Source organism: Notamacropus eugenii, chromosome 2, assembly GCF_028372415.1.
Source record: "Notamacropus eugenii isolate mMacEug1 chromosome 2, mMacEug1.pri_v2, whole genome shotgun sequence".
Classification (NCBI taxonomy): domain Eukaryota; kingdom Metazoa; phylum Chordata; class Mammalia; order Diprotodontia; family Macropodidae; genus Notamacropus; species Notamacropus eugenii.
In genome coordinates, this window is record NC_092873.1 from 151,860,133 (window position 1) to 151,878,113 (window position 17,981).

At 33.6% G+C, this 17,981-nt stretch overlaps 1 protein-coding gene across 1 annotated transcript in view; it reads right to left on the reverse strand.

Moving 5' to 3' along the window:
• Window positions 1-4,026: 4,026 nt before the first annotated feature.
• Window positions 4,027-17,981, reverse strand: part of ELOVL4 (ELOVL fatty acid elongase 4) — a 55,584-nt gene continuing 41,629 nt past the window's right edge. Inside the window, exons 4-6 of the mRNA XM_072642668.1 lie at window positions 15,172-15,343; window positions 11,276-11,403; window positions 4,027-5,155 (exon numbers count right to left, since the gene is read on the reverse strand). Of these exons, the coding sequence (XP_072498769.1) occupies window positions 4,883-5,155; window positions 11,276-11,403; window positions 15,172-15,343 (573 nt within the window). The 3' untranslated portion in view covers window positions 4,027-4,882. The remainder of the gene's footprint in view (window positions 5,156-11,275; window positions 11,404-15,171; window positions 15,344-17,981) is intronic.

Genomic DNA, 17,981 nt, shown 5'->3' on the forward strand with positions numbered 1-17,981 from the left:
ATTTTCTCCATCTGTGTTTCTATAACTTATTTTCTAAATCAGTTTTTCTTTTTTGTTCCTTCTCTTTTGAAACAGTATTTTGTCACTACAATTTTTTTTTTAAATCCACCTTAAGATAAGTCTATTCAAATAGTCTCTCTTCCCTTTGATGACTTGATTCACCTTCAAATCTTAACCCCTTCGCATTGGTCACCTTTCTTTCTGATTTAGAAGTTGAAGTTAATTTAATGATTCTTTTTTTCTTTTTCATTTAATTATCTGATTTGCTCCAATTTTTCCTTCATTTTTATCTAAGCAGTTAATTGGAAATAATCCCTCTAACTTCTTTAGCTTTTTTCATTTTCTTCACCTTTTTTCTAAGAATTATTTCTTTACCTTGTTCTCTTCATTAATTCTCTTCCCTTTCTGTCCATTTTAAACTTTTCTTTTTTGATATCTGGTCATATTTATCTACCTCTTCTTTAGTCCTTTTTGTGTTCCTCATAGAACTAAAGTTTATAAAGGACCAACAACTTCTAGGTTACTGCCTATACTGAATTTGGGGTCTCCCTCTTTCTATCCTCCCTTTGCTATTTCCCCCTTTTCCTGCATCCCCTCTTGCTAAGAGTGTAAAGGAGTTATTTTCCCTTCATCATTTACTATTAACTTGATTAAGGTACGTACATCACAATCCCCCTAAATTTTCTACCTTCCCTGTCCCCTTTCACACTCCCTTCCAGTTTAGTTCCATAAAATATACTGATTCATTTGTAGAAGGGGTTGTCAAGTTTAGTCCATGATATCTCAGGCCTCTTTCTCCACCATCCTTTCTCCTATTTCTTTTAAGTTCCACTTTCATTTTTATGCCTTTTTACACTTTTAGAAAGAAATCCTTTAATGGTTCTTCTGTTGTTTCTTTTTAATTAAACTCCATAGTTATCTTTAACTTTCTAGTTCTTTTTTCTCAAGAAATAGGAAGGTTATTTTGTTACTTGTGCTTTCCTTGATGATTGTATTTATTTACCTTTCTTATGATGGGGTGTTTGAAAGCTGAATGAGCTGCTCATACTTTTATTTTTTTTTTAAATTTGGGGGTGCATCTTGAGCTCCTTTGTTTCTGCGGATACATTATTCCATTCCCTTCAGTGATTTCTGGAAGGTCCAGAATAGTCCTATGTTCTTCAAATTTCTTTTTGTTTATATATGAAGGCCATTCTCCTGGTCATTTGCAGAATCTTTGTCATTGGAATTAAGTTTAACCATTGTGTGGTCTTCCAGTTGAAGCAAAGGGATTTTTTCTTGAGATGATTGTGAATTCTTTCAATTATTACTTTGTCCTCTGAATTCAGTACTTTGTTTTCTGAACTGGGAATTTTCTTTGTATTATTTCTTGCTTCATGGTGTTCAGATTTTTTGACTTGTCATGTTTTTCTAGAAAGACTATGATCCTTAAGTTGTCTCTACACATTCAGTTTTCTACATCAATATTTTTCCTATATAGAGATCATGTGTTCTTTTAATGTCATTTCTTTTTGCTTCATTTCTTTCAGATTTTTCTTCACATTGATATATTTGTATCCCTATCAATTAGGTCTTTTGCTTCTTTGGAAAGACTTGCCAGCATAGATTCAAGTTTTTCTATTCAGTTTATTATTTCAGGTTATTATTATAAATTCTGCCATTTGTTCCCTTTTAAGTTTTTTCAGGATTATGATATTTCTTTTAAACCACTGAAGAACATCCTTCTGTAGTTGTGTGCTGTAGTTCCAATCCACGAGGTTCCCTGTTTCACTAGATACTGATACTTTCCTTTGTCTTACATATATTCAAAGATGTTTACAACCCTTTACATGCGTTGGTGTAGTCATCATTCCTTCTATTTTAATATCTTCTCTGTTGATTTATCTGGGTCTAATCTAGGTTTTTAACTGAGTTTTCTTTTCTTGAGATCTTTGGTGGTTTGTCTTTTTTTCTAAATCTATTTCTCTACAATTTGTGTTGGGTAATTCACTTTTCAATGGCCTCAGTCCTGCTGAAAATAAGTTCTCAGGGGATATAACTGACCCCAATTGAATGCCAGTCTCCTTTTTCTTTAGGTCCTGTATATTCCTGCACAATACTTCTTTCCTACTCCAGTTTCCTCAGTTCATTAGTTCTCTGTCTGAGAGTGGCAGCCTCAGAGAGGGAATCTGTCTTCCCTATACTTACTGCAACTTTTTAGGTAGATAGTCAGAGTTGAACTCCACTGTTTGCTGCCATGGAATGGTAGGGTGAGAACAGGGTCAGATTGTACTGGCAGAAACTGTTGCTGTAGCCAGGGCTATTATTGAGTGGGTTCCAGAACACAAATCAATTGTGTTGACTGTGTGCCCTGCTGGAGTGTGGGGAATATTGGGGTGTAGGGATTGTTGGTATTCCATCATCATATTGAGGATTAGGTACTTTGTTCATTCATATGGCTATTACCCTTTTAGCTTTCTTGGGAGTCTTGAGCTGAGGATACAGTTGTAATTGCTCTGTTGATGGAGAATAATTTCAATGTGGGGAGATTCTGATAGCAGAGACTACTGAAAATGTCTAGTTCTCTATCTTGTTTGTCATGTGATCCAAAAGTCTAGTGAATTTTTTGAGGGCAAATTAGCTGCTCAAATACAAGCTTTTATGCAAATATATAAGGTAGGCATAACTATGTTTACTGAGGTTTTTGAAGGTCTCAACTTTAAATTAGAAAAGAAACCCATTACTTATAAGGAACTAGACTTCCAGCAACCAATATACATCTGAGTAAACTAACTAAGAGAAAAGAGCATTTTTCCCACTGCAGCAGCATATTTATTGTGCATAAATCAAGTGGCAGAGAATGAGGAGCTCAAAGGAACCAGTACAGACTGTTTATACAGATTACAAATCTATCATTATTACAGAACTAAGAAGCAAAAACAAACCTGTGGCTAATCCTATGAGACCATAACATTACAGATCTGTAGCAAGTACCTTACAATTCTTAAAATTGCAAATGCATTAAGAAAAAAACACTGAAATGCCTAATTTTAATGCACAATAAATATTTTATGGTTTACAAAATTTTTAAAAATATTGTCTGCCAGTCATACAGTATATATCCTGTACATGCAGTTTTCACATGTCAATAAAATTTTTAGAACCTTGTTCATGCTTTTGTGCCAAGCATTACAGTTTTCAACTTTTCAATAGATTTATGTCCAACACTTTCCTAACAAATTAATTTATGTAAAATGTATATATTTTTTAAATGTCTGGACCTGTGATTTCTTCAGTACTGGAAACTCCCAGTGGGGAACCTCCCAGTGAGGTAACTTCCTCTACTGATACACCTCATTCATAATTTGTAGTCTTTGAAGAAGTGACTGGGGTACTTAAAAGTCAAATGACTTAATACAGGTCTTTCTAACTTCAAAGGCCAGCCTTCCATCCACTACACCATACTGCTTCACAAATAATATGTATAAACAGTACATATTCTCTTCCCTAGTGAATTGGTCACACACTATGCACTGCATTTCAATGGCAAATGTAGTTTTATAGTTCTCTCCTTGTCTATTACCTTTTGACAGTAAGCATTGTGAATTTCATGCTTTCAGCACCAAGGAGTCAAGAATATTGCACTAGAATGGGATTGTACTACATGTTATTAATAAATAATACCTGGACTTAATCACAACAAAATTATCACTATAAAACTAAACTTGTATTTAAATGGAAAGAATGATTTTATAGAAAAACCTTGAGTATACACTATTCACAAAACTAAGGAAGAGTAGTGGGTTTTGGAGTTAATATGACTAATATTACATTGGAAGACTCCTTGTGTATGTAGTATTTTTTTAGTTAAAATTTATTTAATTTTAAATGTTCTTTTCAACAGAAGAGGTAGGTATATTTATACATATGAAATCTGTAACAGACACTAAAATCAAAACAAGGAAAGCCTGATAAAATCAACATACTCTTCTTCTAACAGAACATAGATGTAATAACTGTTGATATTGCTAATAAAGACAAGAGACGTTTCATGTTCCAATCAGGCAATAATTATAATTTTTCATAATACATTTCTGACAGAAATAGAAATATTCAAATATTTTCCTCACAAAAATTTGTTACCCCACAATCATTTGCATCACTGGTTATTCCAATAACCTTTGGACTGCTAAAACATATTTTCTGCAATGTTTTCTTATATTCACCGACACCAGACTTCACCAAACACTTAGGAGTTTAGAGTCATTACCAGATTTTTAATACCTAATTATAACAAAAAATGGCATATTCAGACCACTTTAGCAAGTAAATTGAAATCCAGAATACTTAAGATTGTTTATATTACCATTATTCTTCAGCCCAGAAAATGGAAAGTGTTTCCTTTCAAATCAGGGCATGTAGCTGGTAAATTGGACTAAAGGGTTGTTTGTGAGGGCACATATGTGTACTAATTTCCTCATTAAACATAGTCACTTTGTGATATGGCTTATCTAGTTGGGTCAAAAACCAGCTTTAGAAGAAATTGCACATATATGCACAAAAAGATTTATAAAAACTCCATTATATTTTGCTAGTATCCTACTAGCAAGAGTTCCTCTGTGAAGAACCTTGTGGCCCGAAAGGTAATCTTCCAAATAACTGGATGATCCTTTAGTCTGGACAAAAATCAAAAGTTAACTAGGAGTCTTACTGTTAAAACAATATTCATAAATAAACATCTGGGTGTCTTACCTAACACTTTAGTTAATCTAAAGGTTAACTGGCACAGAGAGAGAGGACTCCTTTCTCCCTATTCCAAACCCTTATTTGCTTGTGTTTTTCCCTGAAATTTTTAGTAAATGGAAGTTCCTCACTGTCAACAAAAATTAAGGCCTGGACCAAGTTACTCTCCTTTTGCCTTTCCATTATGCTTCTTTTTTCCATTCATCACTACCTGCTTTTCTGATTTGCTTACACCATTTGCTGAAATACCATTTGTTGCTGCTGTTCGAGTTTTTGATGTCTTGGGGTCGTTGTATGTTTGATAGTAGAAATTGAGAAACAGAAAAATAAAGCTGATGGCATAAACAATGAGAGCCCAGTGCATCCATTTGGGGAAGGGGCAATCCGTATAAAGAGACAATGCTGTGTGTCCAATGGTCACATAGAACTGAATCTAAAAGAAGAAAGGTACAGAATAAGATTAAATTGAACGTGGATGATACAGTTGTCTTTTGAGAGCAGCATGGCTCAATGCAGAGAGCTGAACAGGAAGTCAGGGCATGTTGGGTTTAATCTCAGCTCTGTTTCTACTGCTTTGGTTACCTTAAGCCAGGGGTAGGGAATCTGTGTTACCCTTCAGGCCATGAGGGGCCTTCCGGATCTTTAAGAGTGGTGGATCTAGAAGGCCATGAGTGGCCTAAAGGCTGCAGGTTTCCCACCCCTGCCTTAGGCAAATCAGATACAGCTTCTATGGGCCTTAGTTTTCTTGTGTAATATGAAGGGATTAGACTAAGTGATCTCTGAGGTCCCTTCTAATTCTAAATTTATGATTCTAGGTATATACCAATCTCACAAACGATCTTTGGGGGCATGAGGTGAAGGGAAAGACAATTTATTCACCTAAATTAACATATCTTTCAGCACACTGAAAAAGTATATTACTAGGTCTATATTTTCCATTTTTTATCAATTGTTTTTGTATACAGTCTGATTATTTTAGAGTGCTCTAATTTTTTTTTTCAGAATCCAGAACTATCTTAATATGTATTAGAGGAATATATGGACAGTTCTAAAAGTCTTAGTTCAGACTTAAGCTTTAATAGCTTTGGGGATAATCCATATAACTAAAAATATAGTGAAACCCAACATCATAATCATTTCTTACTTAACAAGGGAAAGGTAAATAAACATTCAAAACCTTTTTATGAAGTAAATGGAAACTTGACAAATTTAAGTCCTGAATAGATCTATTAAAAAGATCCTAAAAATTATCCCCAAACTCCAAAATCATAAATCATGAAGTTGTCATTTGAACTCATGAAATTTTTTAAGAAGTACACACAGGAATACTTACTAGAATTAAAGCACAAATAAACTTATTAAATAAATAAATTTCATTGAATAATATAAGACTATGTAAGACTAACTTGTTAGATATTTTGTAAAAAGGATTTATCCTATACCATGTTTTGGACAAGCCAATTCAAAAGACATTACGCACCTTCTGCAGAACAGATAATAATTCTCCTTAAGTTATGTTAAGTCAAGTTTTTCTCTCTTTGGGCTGCCATTTTACCAAATAAAAAATATTCTCATGATGTTATGAAAAGTACATTGAGTTTGTAGTCAGAGAATCTGGAGCCCAGTCCCATTCTGCTATTTACTACATTCATGACCCTTTGAAAGTCATTCAACCTCTCTGGGTCTGCTTCCTTATCTGTAAAATGATAAGGATAAAAAAGAGGACCTCTAAGGATCACAGGATTTAGAACTTAAAGGGACCCCCCAAAATTAAATTATTTCAAATGATTCCATAATTCAACAAATATTTATTAAGCATCTACTGTGTGAGGCATCATGCCTAGATTCAGGGTATACAGAAATGAAAATAAAACTTCCAATGGCAAAAATCAATTTTTTTTATTGTCTCCAGTTTCACAATGATCTTCAGAACTTACACCACTGAAAAAAGGGTGTGTGTATAGGTGTCAGTGTTTATTTGTGCTTTCACAATGAGAAATAGGTATAGGCTATGAGAAAAGATATATACTCTCTACAATCTATTTAGGATTTTTGTCTTCATTTCTTTTTATTTCCATTACAAACTTAATATACAGCCAAGTATCACAAAGATGCTTGGATAATAGGAAAGTAATTTATACATCTATGAAGAACACCTGTGACACCAAAAACTCAGAAAAAAAAAAAACTACCTATAGCACTCTGGTTGCAAACAAGTCCTTCACACCCAGTAGTCTGAAAAGGTTGTGTTTCCTGTTTGGTTAGCTCAGCTGTTTAGCAACTCACAGTAGAAATGAGTAGCATTTTCAGCTATGATTCCACTGATAAAAATTTAATACAAGCTATGATTAAATCAAATTATAACAAATGCCAAGCTTTGAAAAACAGTCAGTAGGTTGGTTTCTGGATTTTTTAGTTTGACTGTGGGTAAATCCTTTGCTCTGGAAAACTAAGGCTACTAGGTCCATATCCTAAGAGCAAATGATTCCAATTCCGTTGTCCTGTCAAGATCACCATAAAAATGATACTGGAGCAGAGACTGGCATTTTCTATAGCTAATTTATTTATGGCATTTGTTTATTCAACAAATATATGAATAGTTACCATTTGTAAGAAACTGTAAGGTATTGATGAAGATATAATGGTGAAAGTCACAGTTACTAGATCAAAGAGCTAATAAGTTCTGGTAGAGGTGATAAGACATTTAAAAACTGTAATACAGCAGAGTTATTTGGGAAGTAAGAACAAAGCATAGAGGAAAAAAAGAGACATAGATGGTAGGCAAAGATACTAAAGAATAACTTCTATGCCAAAGATTTTCCTTATTAAAAAAGAGAAACAACTAATATGGATTTAGTATCATTCAAGAATTTTAAATACTGAGTATATTAACTTAACCCTTCTCATCAGTAAAAAGGATCACAGAGTTGGAAGGGAACTCATTGGTCACCTAATCCAACTTCCCCATTTCATGAGTAAGGAAACTAAGACCCAAAGAGACTGCCTAAGAACACAAGGAGAACACATAGAGACATTATCTGAACACAGGTCTTCTTACTCCAAATCCACTCCTATTTCTGCAATGACATTACCTTAATCTATTATATTGTTAATGGGATCGTAAATTGATACAAATTCCTTGGCAGGGGCAGGGGAGGAGTGTTACTTAACCATATACATTAAGTTAAAAATCTGATTATATCCTTTGACCAAGACTTTGGCATCCACAATAGTTTTATTTTGTTTTGCTTAACTAGACTACCAATATTTATAACCACTCACTTACTTATTGGATAGCACTTCCTTTAAAACGAACTGGTTCCTGCAACTTTGAACTTTTAATCATTGGTGGTTATGTGCTTTTTAAAAACACCTATATAATTTTTAAAAAGTCTACTTTTAAGCAGGATGTCTACATTTTTAATCTCTGTCCTAAATGCCATTACTCATGAAGAAAACAATTTTCTGGTGATTTTTATCATTATTCTACCCCTGCTTCTCTCTTGACTTTGTGTGTCATGCTTATGCAATACATCTTAGATTATCTGGTATGGTGACTTTATTTTAAAAAGGAGGCCTTTAATTAAACCCTGAAAGAAAGCAAAGTATTACATTGTAGAAAGCAAAAGTTTTAAGGTTCAAAATTTAAGAACTGGAAATAGGTCACACATACAAAAAAAAAACTATCTAAAGTGACTATAATGTAAATTGCAAAGAAAAAAGTTAATTTGGAAAACCAAGTAGGAGGTGAGAAGTAAAAGGTAAGAAGGCACAACAAAATTAAGATGGAGGTGGGGGGAGGGGAGGAAGACAAAGACCTAAAAGAAAAATACAGGATTACTGAATATTAAAATTGGAAGAGACTTTAGAAATCAATCTAATTCCCTAAGAGTACAACTATTAGTCCTAAAGGAACATCTATCAATTTGGGTAATGGCTGAATAAATTATGGCATATGATTGTAATAGAATACTACTGTGTTATAAGAAATAATGAAGGTATTGTTTACAGTATAACATATTATAATAATATTAAGGTATTGTTTCAGAGAAGCCTGGAAAGACTCACATGTACTAATTCAGAGTTTAATAAGCAGAACCAGAAGAACAACTTATATAACAATAACAACATTGCAAAAATAATAGCTTTGAAAGACTTAAGAACTTTGATAAATGTAACAGCCAATTACAATTCCAGGGGACTCATAATGAAATATGCTACCTACTTCCTAATATAGAAATGTGACTCACGGTACAAAGTGAGACATAAACTTTCTAGACATGAAGAATTTTTTTTGCTTGACCCTGAATATCTGCTACAAAAGTTTTGCTTTTCTTATTTATTCTTCGACATGAGAAGTGAGAGAGAATATAGATATGTATTAATTATAAAAATAAATTTAATTTAAAAAACTAATCTAATTCAATCTTCTCCTTGGCCTTAAGTTTCCTCATTTTTAAGCAAGTTACTTGTCTGTGGTCACACAGATAACAAAAGTACTAGAACTAAAGCTCAAGTGTTTTAACAAAAGTTATAGATTCCTGGAAATCAAGTAAGATTCTTTCCATTATGTCACTGGGGAAAAACAAAAGGAAAAATAAACTAAGGGTTTTAAAATAAGGCCACATTTGGAATATGGAAGACAAAAACAATTTAGCAAGGAAGTAAAATGGATTTGAGCAGAAACTTAAAATTTAAAACAACCATAATTATACTTATGCACATGCTTATACACACAATGTTTTTTAAAGGCAAAAGCTTTTATTTTAAAAATCCCAAATACTAGTTTTGATTTTATCCTAACACATGCCTTTCAGATAAAAGTAAAAGGGAGAACTGGCCCCTATCCACCTGATTGTTTCTACCAGGATAAGATCTGTTCATGTGCTAACAAAGTGTTAAAACTCAGTGGTTACTTTGTTAAATGTGAACAATTTTCTCTGATGGAATTAGGGAAATAGTTTTGTATTGGTGAGCTGAAAACTGGCTATGCCTCTAGAAGGTCTTTAAAATGCTGAGTTCTCCAACTCTGGAGACAGTCTAAGCTAGAACAAGGTTTGTTTAGAAGAGGTTGCTGTGCCTATACCTGAGGAAAGCAGAAGAAAAGAGGATTTTTCTGCCTGCCCTTCTCTTACTGGCCATGGCACTTTGAAGTTGGAATACTCAAGCAGAAGAAGGCCTTGAACACCAGCAATGAACACCCACACAGACAGACACAGACACAGAAAGTAGCATTTAAATAGCTTCAAGGAGTAGGACATCTGGCAGAAAAGAAAAGAGCCAGTGATGGACTCAAGAAAGAGCTAACTGGCAATTAAAAGCTGAACTTTGAAGAAGCCCTGATTCTAGATGCCCAGAAAAGCAATCCACTTAACATAGAAACCAATGGGAGAGAGAGGTGGGGCTCATAAGAACTATGCAAGGAGAGAAGAACATTATGGCCCTAGAGTTGTGGAGGCATGATTTACACACACTCTCTACACGTGAGACTTGCCATCATTGTACTCCAATTTTGGACTCATTCTTGCCATGTACACTGAGTATACTGATGGCAGAGGGTGCCCCAGGTTTATGGGGGAACTCTTGCAGCTACTGCTTTTATTGGAACTTATGACCTAAAAATGCTGGAATGCAGACTTAAAGGGACCTGTTAGTCACATAACAGCTTCTCTACGAAGACTCAAAATGTGAGTAGGAATACAAGTAGAGAAAGTGGCTCAGAGGGTGAGTGTTACATAAGAATAAAACAACTTTGTATGCTTAGTAAATGTTTCTTGACTGAAGTTAGAGAAAGGTGACTATCCTAGTTAACTTCCTGAACTATACAGTCTTTCTCATTCCTTTAGATAGCATTTACTTTATAGTGCTTGTCAGTTTTCCAGTGTTTTCAAAATGCTGAGACTCAATGTAATTGACAAGCACTATGAAATAAGTGGTATTGAAAGATATGAGAAATATTCTAGTTATGAAAGTTAACTAGGGTAATACCTTTTCCCAAATTAAGTCAGGAAACATTTACTTAAACACACAAAGCACTGCTTTGCACTGGGAATAAAAAAAGATACAACACAAACCCTGCTCTTGAGAAGCTTATGGTTTAATGCAGTGAACAATACATGTATAGGCAACTGTTATCAAGAGGATGAGAAATGCAAAGGAGATTTGTAAAGAAATTCCTATGAAAATGCCTCATACTTAATATTAATTCAGTTAGCTAGCTAAAAGCTACGCTATTGATTTTTAAGATCTGTCACTTAATAGTTTCTATTATAGCTTAATGAACAAATTTATTTTCATGAAATGCTTTTTTTTTGTTTAGGGAGGAAAGTATTATTTTTTATAGTTCAGAAGACATTAAAATGAAAGTGAACATGACTTTTATCCAATGGATCCATAATAGGGAAATAATTTCTAAAGAATTTCAACTGCTGAGGCTAAAGAGATGAAAGGACTTCTATTTTTAAAAGACAACCTAAATCTAATTCAAAAACTTTCCATTAAATAATATTCTCATTTGGTTACCCAGAAGAAATTTAACAAATATTTTACTTACCAGCTGCAATATAGTCAAGTATCGTTTCCACCACAAATATTTCTGAATCCATGGGCCAAATGCAGTTAAGCCATAATACGAATACATAATCACATGGATAAAAGAATTAAGCTGAGCTCCAAAAAATGCTGTTGAAAAGCATAAATAATAGTTATAATGTTAAAATGGTTCATTTGTTTTTTGCTACTTCTCAATCTTATATATTATAATAATAACTCAATCAGAGCCTCTACTTGGAATTTTGTTGTTATCAGGTTTTTATAAGAAAGAAGCAAATTATTTTAAACACATGCCTAGAAGCCTTCTTATGGATTTATTCCAAATTTTAGGGTATCTCCTGGGACAGTACATATTCAGCCTTATCCCAAATCTTCTATGCACACAGAATTGTAAATGGTAATTGTCAGACTAATGTTAAAAGACTACTAAATCATTCTAACAGCTTCAAATCATCAAAGATTTACATAAGCTTCATTAGACTTATTTAAAGAAGGAAAGTACAAAAAGAGAGGTAGTCTTGAGTAGTAGAAAGAACACTGGACCAGGTCTAAAGCATGGTAAATGGCGGAGACCATCAGGTGGACCTGGTGGGAAATTCAATGTGGGGGTGGTGCAAATGGCCTCAATAGAAGCAGTCCAGGAAGAAGTGAGCTGATGGGTCCCACTTCTTTCCTAAGAAGGAAAAAAGAGAAAAGGGAAAGTGACAGTGGTTTTCCCTTCTCAACTGCTAGCCCAATTAAATGATCTCTTAATTGTTAAACTTGATGGCCTTTTCTCAGTCTTCATCCTCATTGACCTTTCCATGGAATTTGACAGTTTTACCATCCTATGTTCCTAAATATTCTCTCCTCTCTGAGTTTTCATGACACTCATCTCAAACATTTCTCCTTCTACCTGTCTGATTACTCCTCCTTTGTTGGGTCATCGTCCATATCACGCCCCTAACTATGGGTGTAATAGCAAAACCTAATATTTGTACAGGCCTTTAAGGATTGCAAAATGCTTTATATGCATTCTTTCATTTAATTCTTACAGCAATCTTGTGATGTAGGTGCTATTATTATCTCCATTTTATAGAAGAGGAAATTAGGGAGCTCCATCCCCACATCACCAACTGCCTCCTGGACATTTTGAACTAGATGTTCAATAGACATCTTGAACATATCATGTCCAAAACAGAACTCATTATCCTTTCCCCAAAATTCTCTTCTTCCAAATGTCTCTATTTCTATCAAGGGCACCATCATGCTTCCAGGCACTTAAGTTGTTAATGTCAGTGTCATACCTGATCCCTAATTTTTCTTCACTGCATATATCCGATCAATTGCCAAGTCTTGCCAATTTTACCCCCATAATTTCTATCCTATCCACTTTATTCTCTTTATTCACACAGGCACCATTCTAATTGAAGTCCTTATTGACTTTTACTGAAACTATTGCAACAGCCTCCAAACTGGTTGTACTACCTCAAGTCTATCTGTACTCCAATTCATTTACACATAATTGGCAAAGTAATTTACTTAAAGCTTAGGTCTGACTATGTCACTGTCTTATTCAATAAACTTTAGTGACTCCTTATAACCTATAAAATCAAATATAAACTCCTCTGTTTAGCTAGTTGAAATTAGATGAAATGAATTTGAAGAAGACCCAATCAGAACAGCATGTGACTTCCTCTAAACTGCATTTCAGCAGCAAATGGGTTGGAATGAGGAAGGCAGATCGAGCAAATAAATACAAGTTTGGGTTTGACAAGGTGCAAGGGGTGACAGGATCAAGGAGGGTACAAGAGAATCAGAGGAAAGGACAGTATATAGGATCAATAATATAAAGAGCAGGATGTATGTCCTCAACAGGAGTGATGGACTAGTAGAACAGGCATGAGCAGAGAGATTAGAGATCATGATGGAGTTCCAATGTTTAAGCAGACAAGAGTGAGAGAGAGGGAGAGGTGGAAAGACAGGAGATTTTCAACAAAGGAGGGAATTCCAGAGTTCATAAACATGGAGTAAATGAATCTAAAGTTTATGGTAAGAGCTAAGAAATTATTGTCTTTTGTGGCTGAGGTGAAGAGAAGGAGCATCTAGTACTGGATAAGGTAGCCAAGGATGTGGCTCTTTTGTGAGAAGGCTCTGACATGATGAAAGTATGAGAGGAGGAGATATAGAACAGAGATTGTTAACAAAATAGGGATTCTAATGAGTATAAAGATAATGAAAGGTAAGAAAAAAATAAACCTAGGGAAGGTTAAACTACATGAAGATGAGTTTGCACAATAACAGAAGCTTTCATCTCAGCAGAATGCAACTTTGAATTCCTGGAACAAGAAGCATAGGTGGTAGCAATATGTGGTAGAAGAACCTAGAGCCTTCTTCACACTTAATCTTGAATACATATTAGAAAATATTTGAAAAGATAATACTAACATAAAACCCTCCCCATAAGAAAAAGCTTTAACATTTGAAATCTGATAACAAAATATATGTTTAACAATTATTTTAAATAAGAATGGTCTAATTTTCTAATGGAGATGTGTGTGTTTTTCAAATGTTGTAAAGCAATTTTTCTTTGTAGTTCTTCATTTTCTTCTTCCTCTTCTCCTTCTGGATTACACATCTGACTTCACTGGTATAGAGAATTTTCTAGGAGCAAACTTCATCTCCCAATGAAGATTTGCACCTGCCTTATAACATTCCTAGACACTGAAAGGTCTAGGAATTTGTCTAGGGTCACATATGTGACAGAAGTTAGACTTAAATCCAGTTTTTTTCTCATTCCAGCACTATCTATCCACCATTCTACATTCCCTCTCATATTTTGTTATTTAGTAGTAAGGTAATAAAGGTATAATATTTTAATCAAAATGTGAATTTATAAATGATGTAAGGTCTCCATCAAAATTAAAACACCAGCAAATAGACTAGTAAAATGTGGATAGATTTGGTTAAGTGCTCTATTTTAATACCACTAGGTATAAAATTGCCAGAGCAGATTATTTTTAGCAACAAGGAAGTTTTATAAATATTCTATAGCTTCTCCTTAGTAAATACTTGAAATTAAAATGCAGACATAATCTAAAATATCTAATTCGGGCATTTACGTAAATGAGCAAATGGGCTTAGATTCTCCATTCCAAGTAAAAAATGTTTTAAATCACACCATTTTGGTAATTGTATAGAAAAAAATAACTGTTCAATAATGTTCATAACCTTATCTTTTGAACTCCAAGGAATAAAGCTAACGTTATGTGAAACATTTGCATGTTTAAATGGAATCAATGCATATATTTTAAATAAAATTTCATTTGTGAATTAAGTTCACCATTCTCTAGGGTAGTTCTCAGGGCCATATTAAAAGTTCAGAAGCTCTCTGGTATTATTGGTTTACATGTCTTAACGCTCCGGATAATGTCTTGATTCCATATATTCAGGGTGAGCCCAAACCAATTTGAGAAAAGATATGAACTCACACAGCTGACCTGGGGAACTTCAGACTGAGGATATATATCTTGGTGTCCTTTTAAGACTGATGCACTGGAAGGGCACCAGAACAGAAGATCCTTAGGTTTATCTTGTTCTGAGTCTGTATAATGGGATACAAATTTCCAATGGCTAGAAAAAGGGGCACAGGGCACAAACAGTTCTCCACCACATGATTTTTCTCTTTGGTGCTGGACTGGTCATAAATATGGCCCTCTTCACTTACTCACTTTCTTTCAGAAATGAAGTTAAATCAAAAAGGAAGTTAACTAACATGTCTATAAAGTAGAAAGTGCCATATTCAGACAGACCACAAATTCTCCATTACTTTCCTTAAGAAAATTTATGCAAAATTCATATATTTCATGCAAATATGTTGATTTCCTCCACTCAATGAAAATTCTTAGAAATGTTCACCTTGTCCTCCTGCCACCCACTTAATGCCGATCCACCACAATGTAAACATAGTAAAGTGATGATACACATGAAGGAAAGATACTTGGTTGTTTTTCTTCCTCAGAATGAAGAATACTGTATCCAAATACTCGACTCCTTTCGACACAAAGTACCACCACAGAGCCCCAGCTATCTGCAAAAGGAGGAAGATACACGTTTGAAAACACAAAATAACAGTGTTAACTAAGCTTATTTCAAATATTCTATGATTATTACATAATATGCTACATGAAATAGATGCTTTAAGCATTATACAAAACACAAACGCTTATTCCTCCAAAAGATTTGCTTCAAAATATTTATAGCATGATGCAAAGATTAATAATCAGGTCTAAAGCTGGATGAACACAAAGCTAAAAGAATATTTCATTCTGCCAGATATCTGGATGTTTTCTCTATACAATGCTAAATGTCTGAATATACGACAAAACCAAAACCTATAAAATTTTCTCAAGCTCTTTGGCCACACTTTTCAATGACTATTACAGAATTTTATCTTAAATTATTACAGAAATTTAAATCTTAACTTTCTTCGTAAATTATGTAATTCAGGTACATATGCCTAACATAAATCATAATATAGACACTTTACATATGTAAAGTATCTATGTACTTTATCATAATATTAGATAGTATGTAATATAATATACAATATAATGGGATACAGATACTATATCATAATATAGATACTTTAGTAAATGCACTTTAGCACAATATATGGTCTCTTAAAAAGAATTTTCAGCAATTAAGAAGCCAATGGAAATGGTTTGTATAAATTGAAACCAGAGGCAATAACCATGAGCAACAACAGACTAAGCGCTTTATGGTTTACATGTACTTTATACACATTATATATTCAGATATACATTGTATATTTATATATACTTTATATATTTGATTCTGACAATGACCATCTAAGCAAGCAGTGTAAATAATAGCCTCATTTTGTACATAAAGGGATAATACAGATAATAAACATCTGAGCTAGGACTCAAATCTAGGAATTTTGAGTCCAATTCTAGTGCTCTTTTTTCAATATACCTGCCACCAAAAGGTTGCTGTATTTTTTTTAGTAATTAGATAGGTCTGTGATTTCACTGATGTGCATATTCCCTTCAAACATATATTCATAACATTCATAACAGATTCTCCAATAAATCTGCCACAAAATGTTCAGCTAACATTCTGGAAATCTTACTCTATAGCTCCTAACTTTGTATAGATACGAATAAAGAAGAAGGGTTAAATCACTATGTACCTAGACCATCCTCCACCCTAGACCATCATTCTTGCGATGATATACTTCATATCATCTTTCCTCCACAATCTTCATTTGTAATGTATTTCAGAATGCTCCTGCCCACAATTTTCCTCCATTGTCTTTAAAGGTAATCCTAAAATTTAATTCTTCAGAGACTACTGTATTCTACTATTTGTATTTATAAAATAGCACTATGAGAATTTAAATGTTATGAACTATGAACCTTTGCTTCAAGGAGAATCTTTGAGTCACTGAAATGACTACACAATTTCCTGAGGGCCATCCAGTCCATTCTATTTATTTCTTTACTTTTGCTGTAGTCTTTGTAGTCCATAGATGTGTATAAAAATTCATAGATACAAAAAAAAAAACTGTAGATGCATTTAAAAACTTGGTTGATGTCTGAATTCTATTTCATATTGATATATTTATAACATTTCTCTCCCATATGCATCCTCTTATACTTAGACAAACTTGATATATATTTAAAGCCTTATCCAGTAATCATACTTGTAGGAATTTTCTCAGACAACGGATTCATAGGAATCAATTTACTCAATACCCTCAAAATTGTATTGTTTTCATCAAGGAACTTGGTCTAGTCTAGGTGCTTTCTCCACTGCTATATCCGTTTCTTTATATATAGTAAATCCAGGACTGTGATAGTAAAGTACAAATGTCAATTTTCTACTGTCCTTTATGGTAAAAGGAGTATGTCATGAAAATCTTTACAGATATTTTATATTTTTCATCTGTTTTGCTCCTTCCAATTTTATCCTTAAATGTTCTCAGAGAATTCTTTAAACTTGTTTTCTCCTTAACCTCTTTTTTGCTGTTTTGCCAAGTGATAGTGTTCATGACTTTCCACAATTTGGCTTTAAGTTTATATTCTAAACTGATGTTGTTTTTGACTGATATCTCTCTCTATTTGGCAAGGAGACCAAATGTTTACTAGCTCTTTTGGCTCTTGTGCCTTATGGTAACTGATTTACATTGTTTATGTTTCCTTAGGAAATTATCAAAATGTGTGTCAATATCTGTTCATTAATTTTCCATTTTTCAGTACCAATAGCCTATTTAAATATGTCAAGTTGGAGTTGTTTAATTATATATTGTATCTTTTTTCTCATTTCTATTCTTTCTTCTTTGTATAAGTTTTTTTTGTTCTGATGAGTAAGTGGTCTATTCAGGAATGACTCCCACTTCAATAAGGGGTAATTTCCTGTATGTTAAATATAATTTCATTTTTGCTATTGAAATATAGTATTCATCATAACCAGCACCTATAACTCTGTTCCCTCAGTAACAATTTATAATAGTCAGTCAATGCACATTTATTAAATGCCTACTATATGCCAAGCACTGTGTTAAGAACCAGGGATACAAAAAAAGAAAAAGGTACAAGATAGTGTTTGACATTCAGGAATTAGCAATCTAATTGGTGAAGACAACACTCAAAAAGGAAACTAAAAAGCAGGAGGGGGTGGGGCAGGAAGAGATGGCAATATCA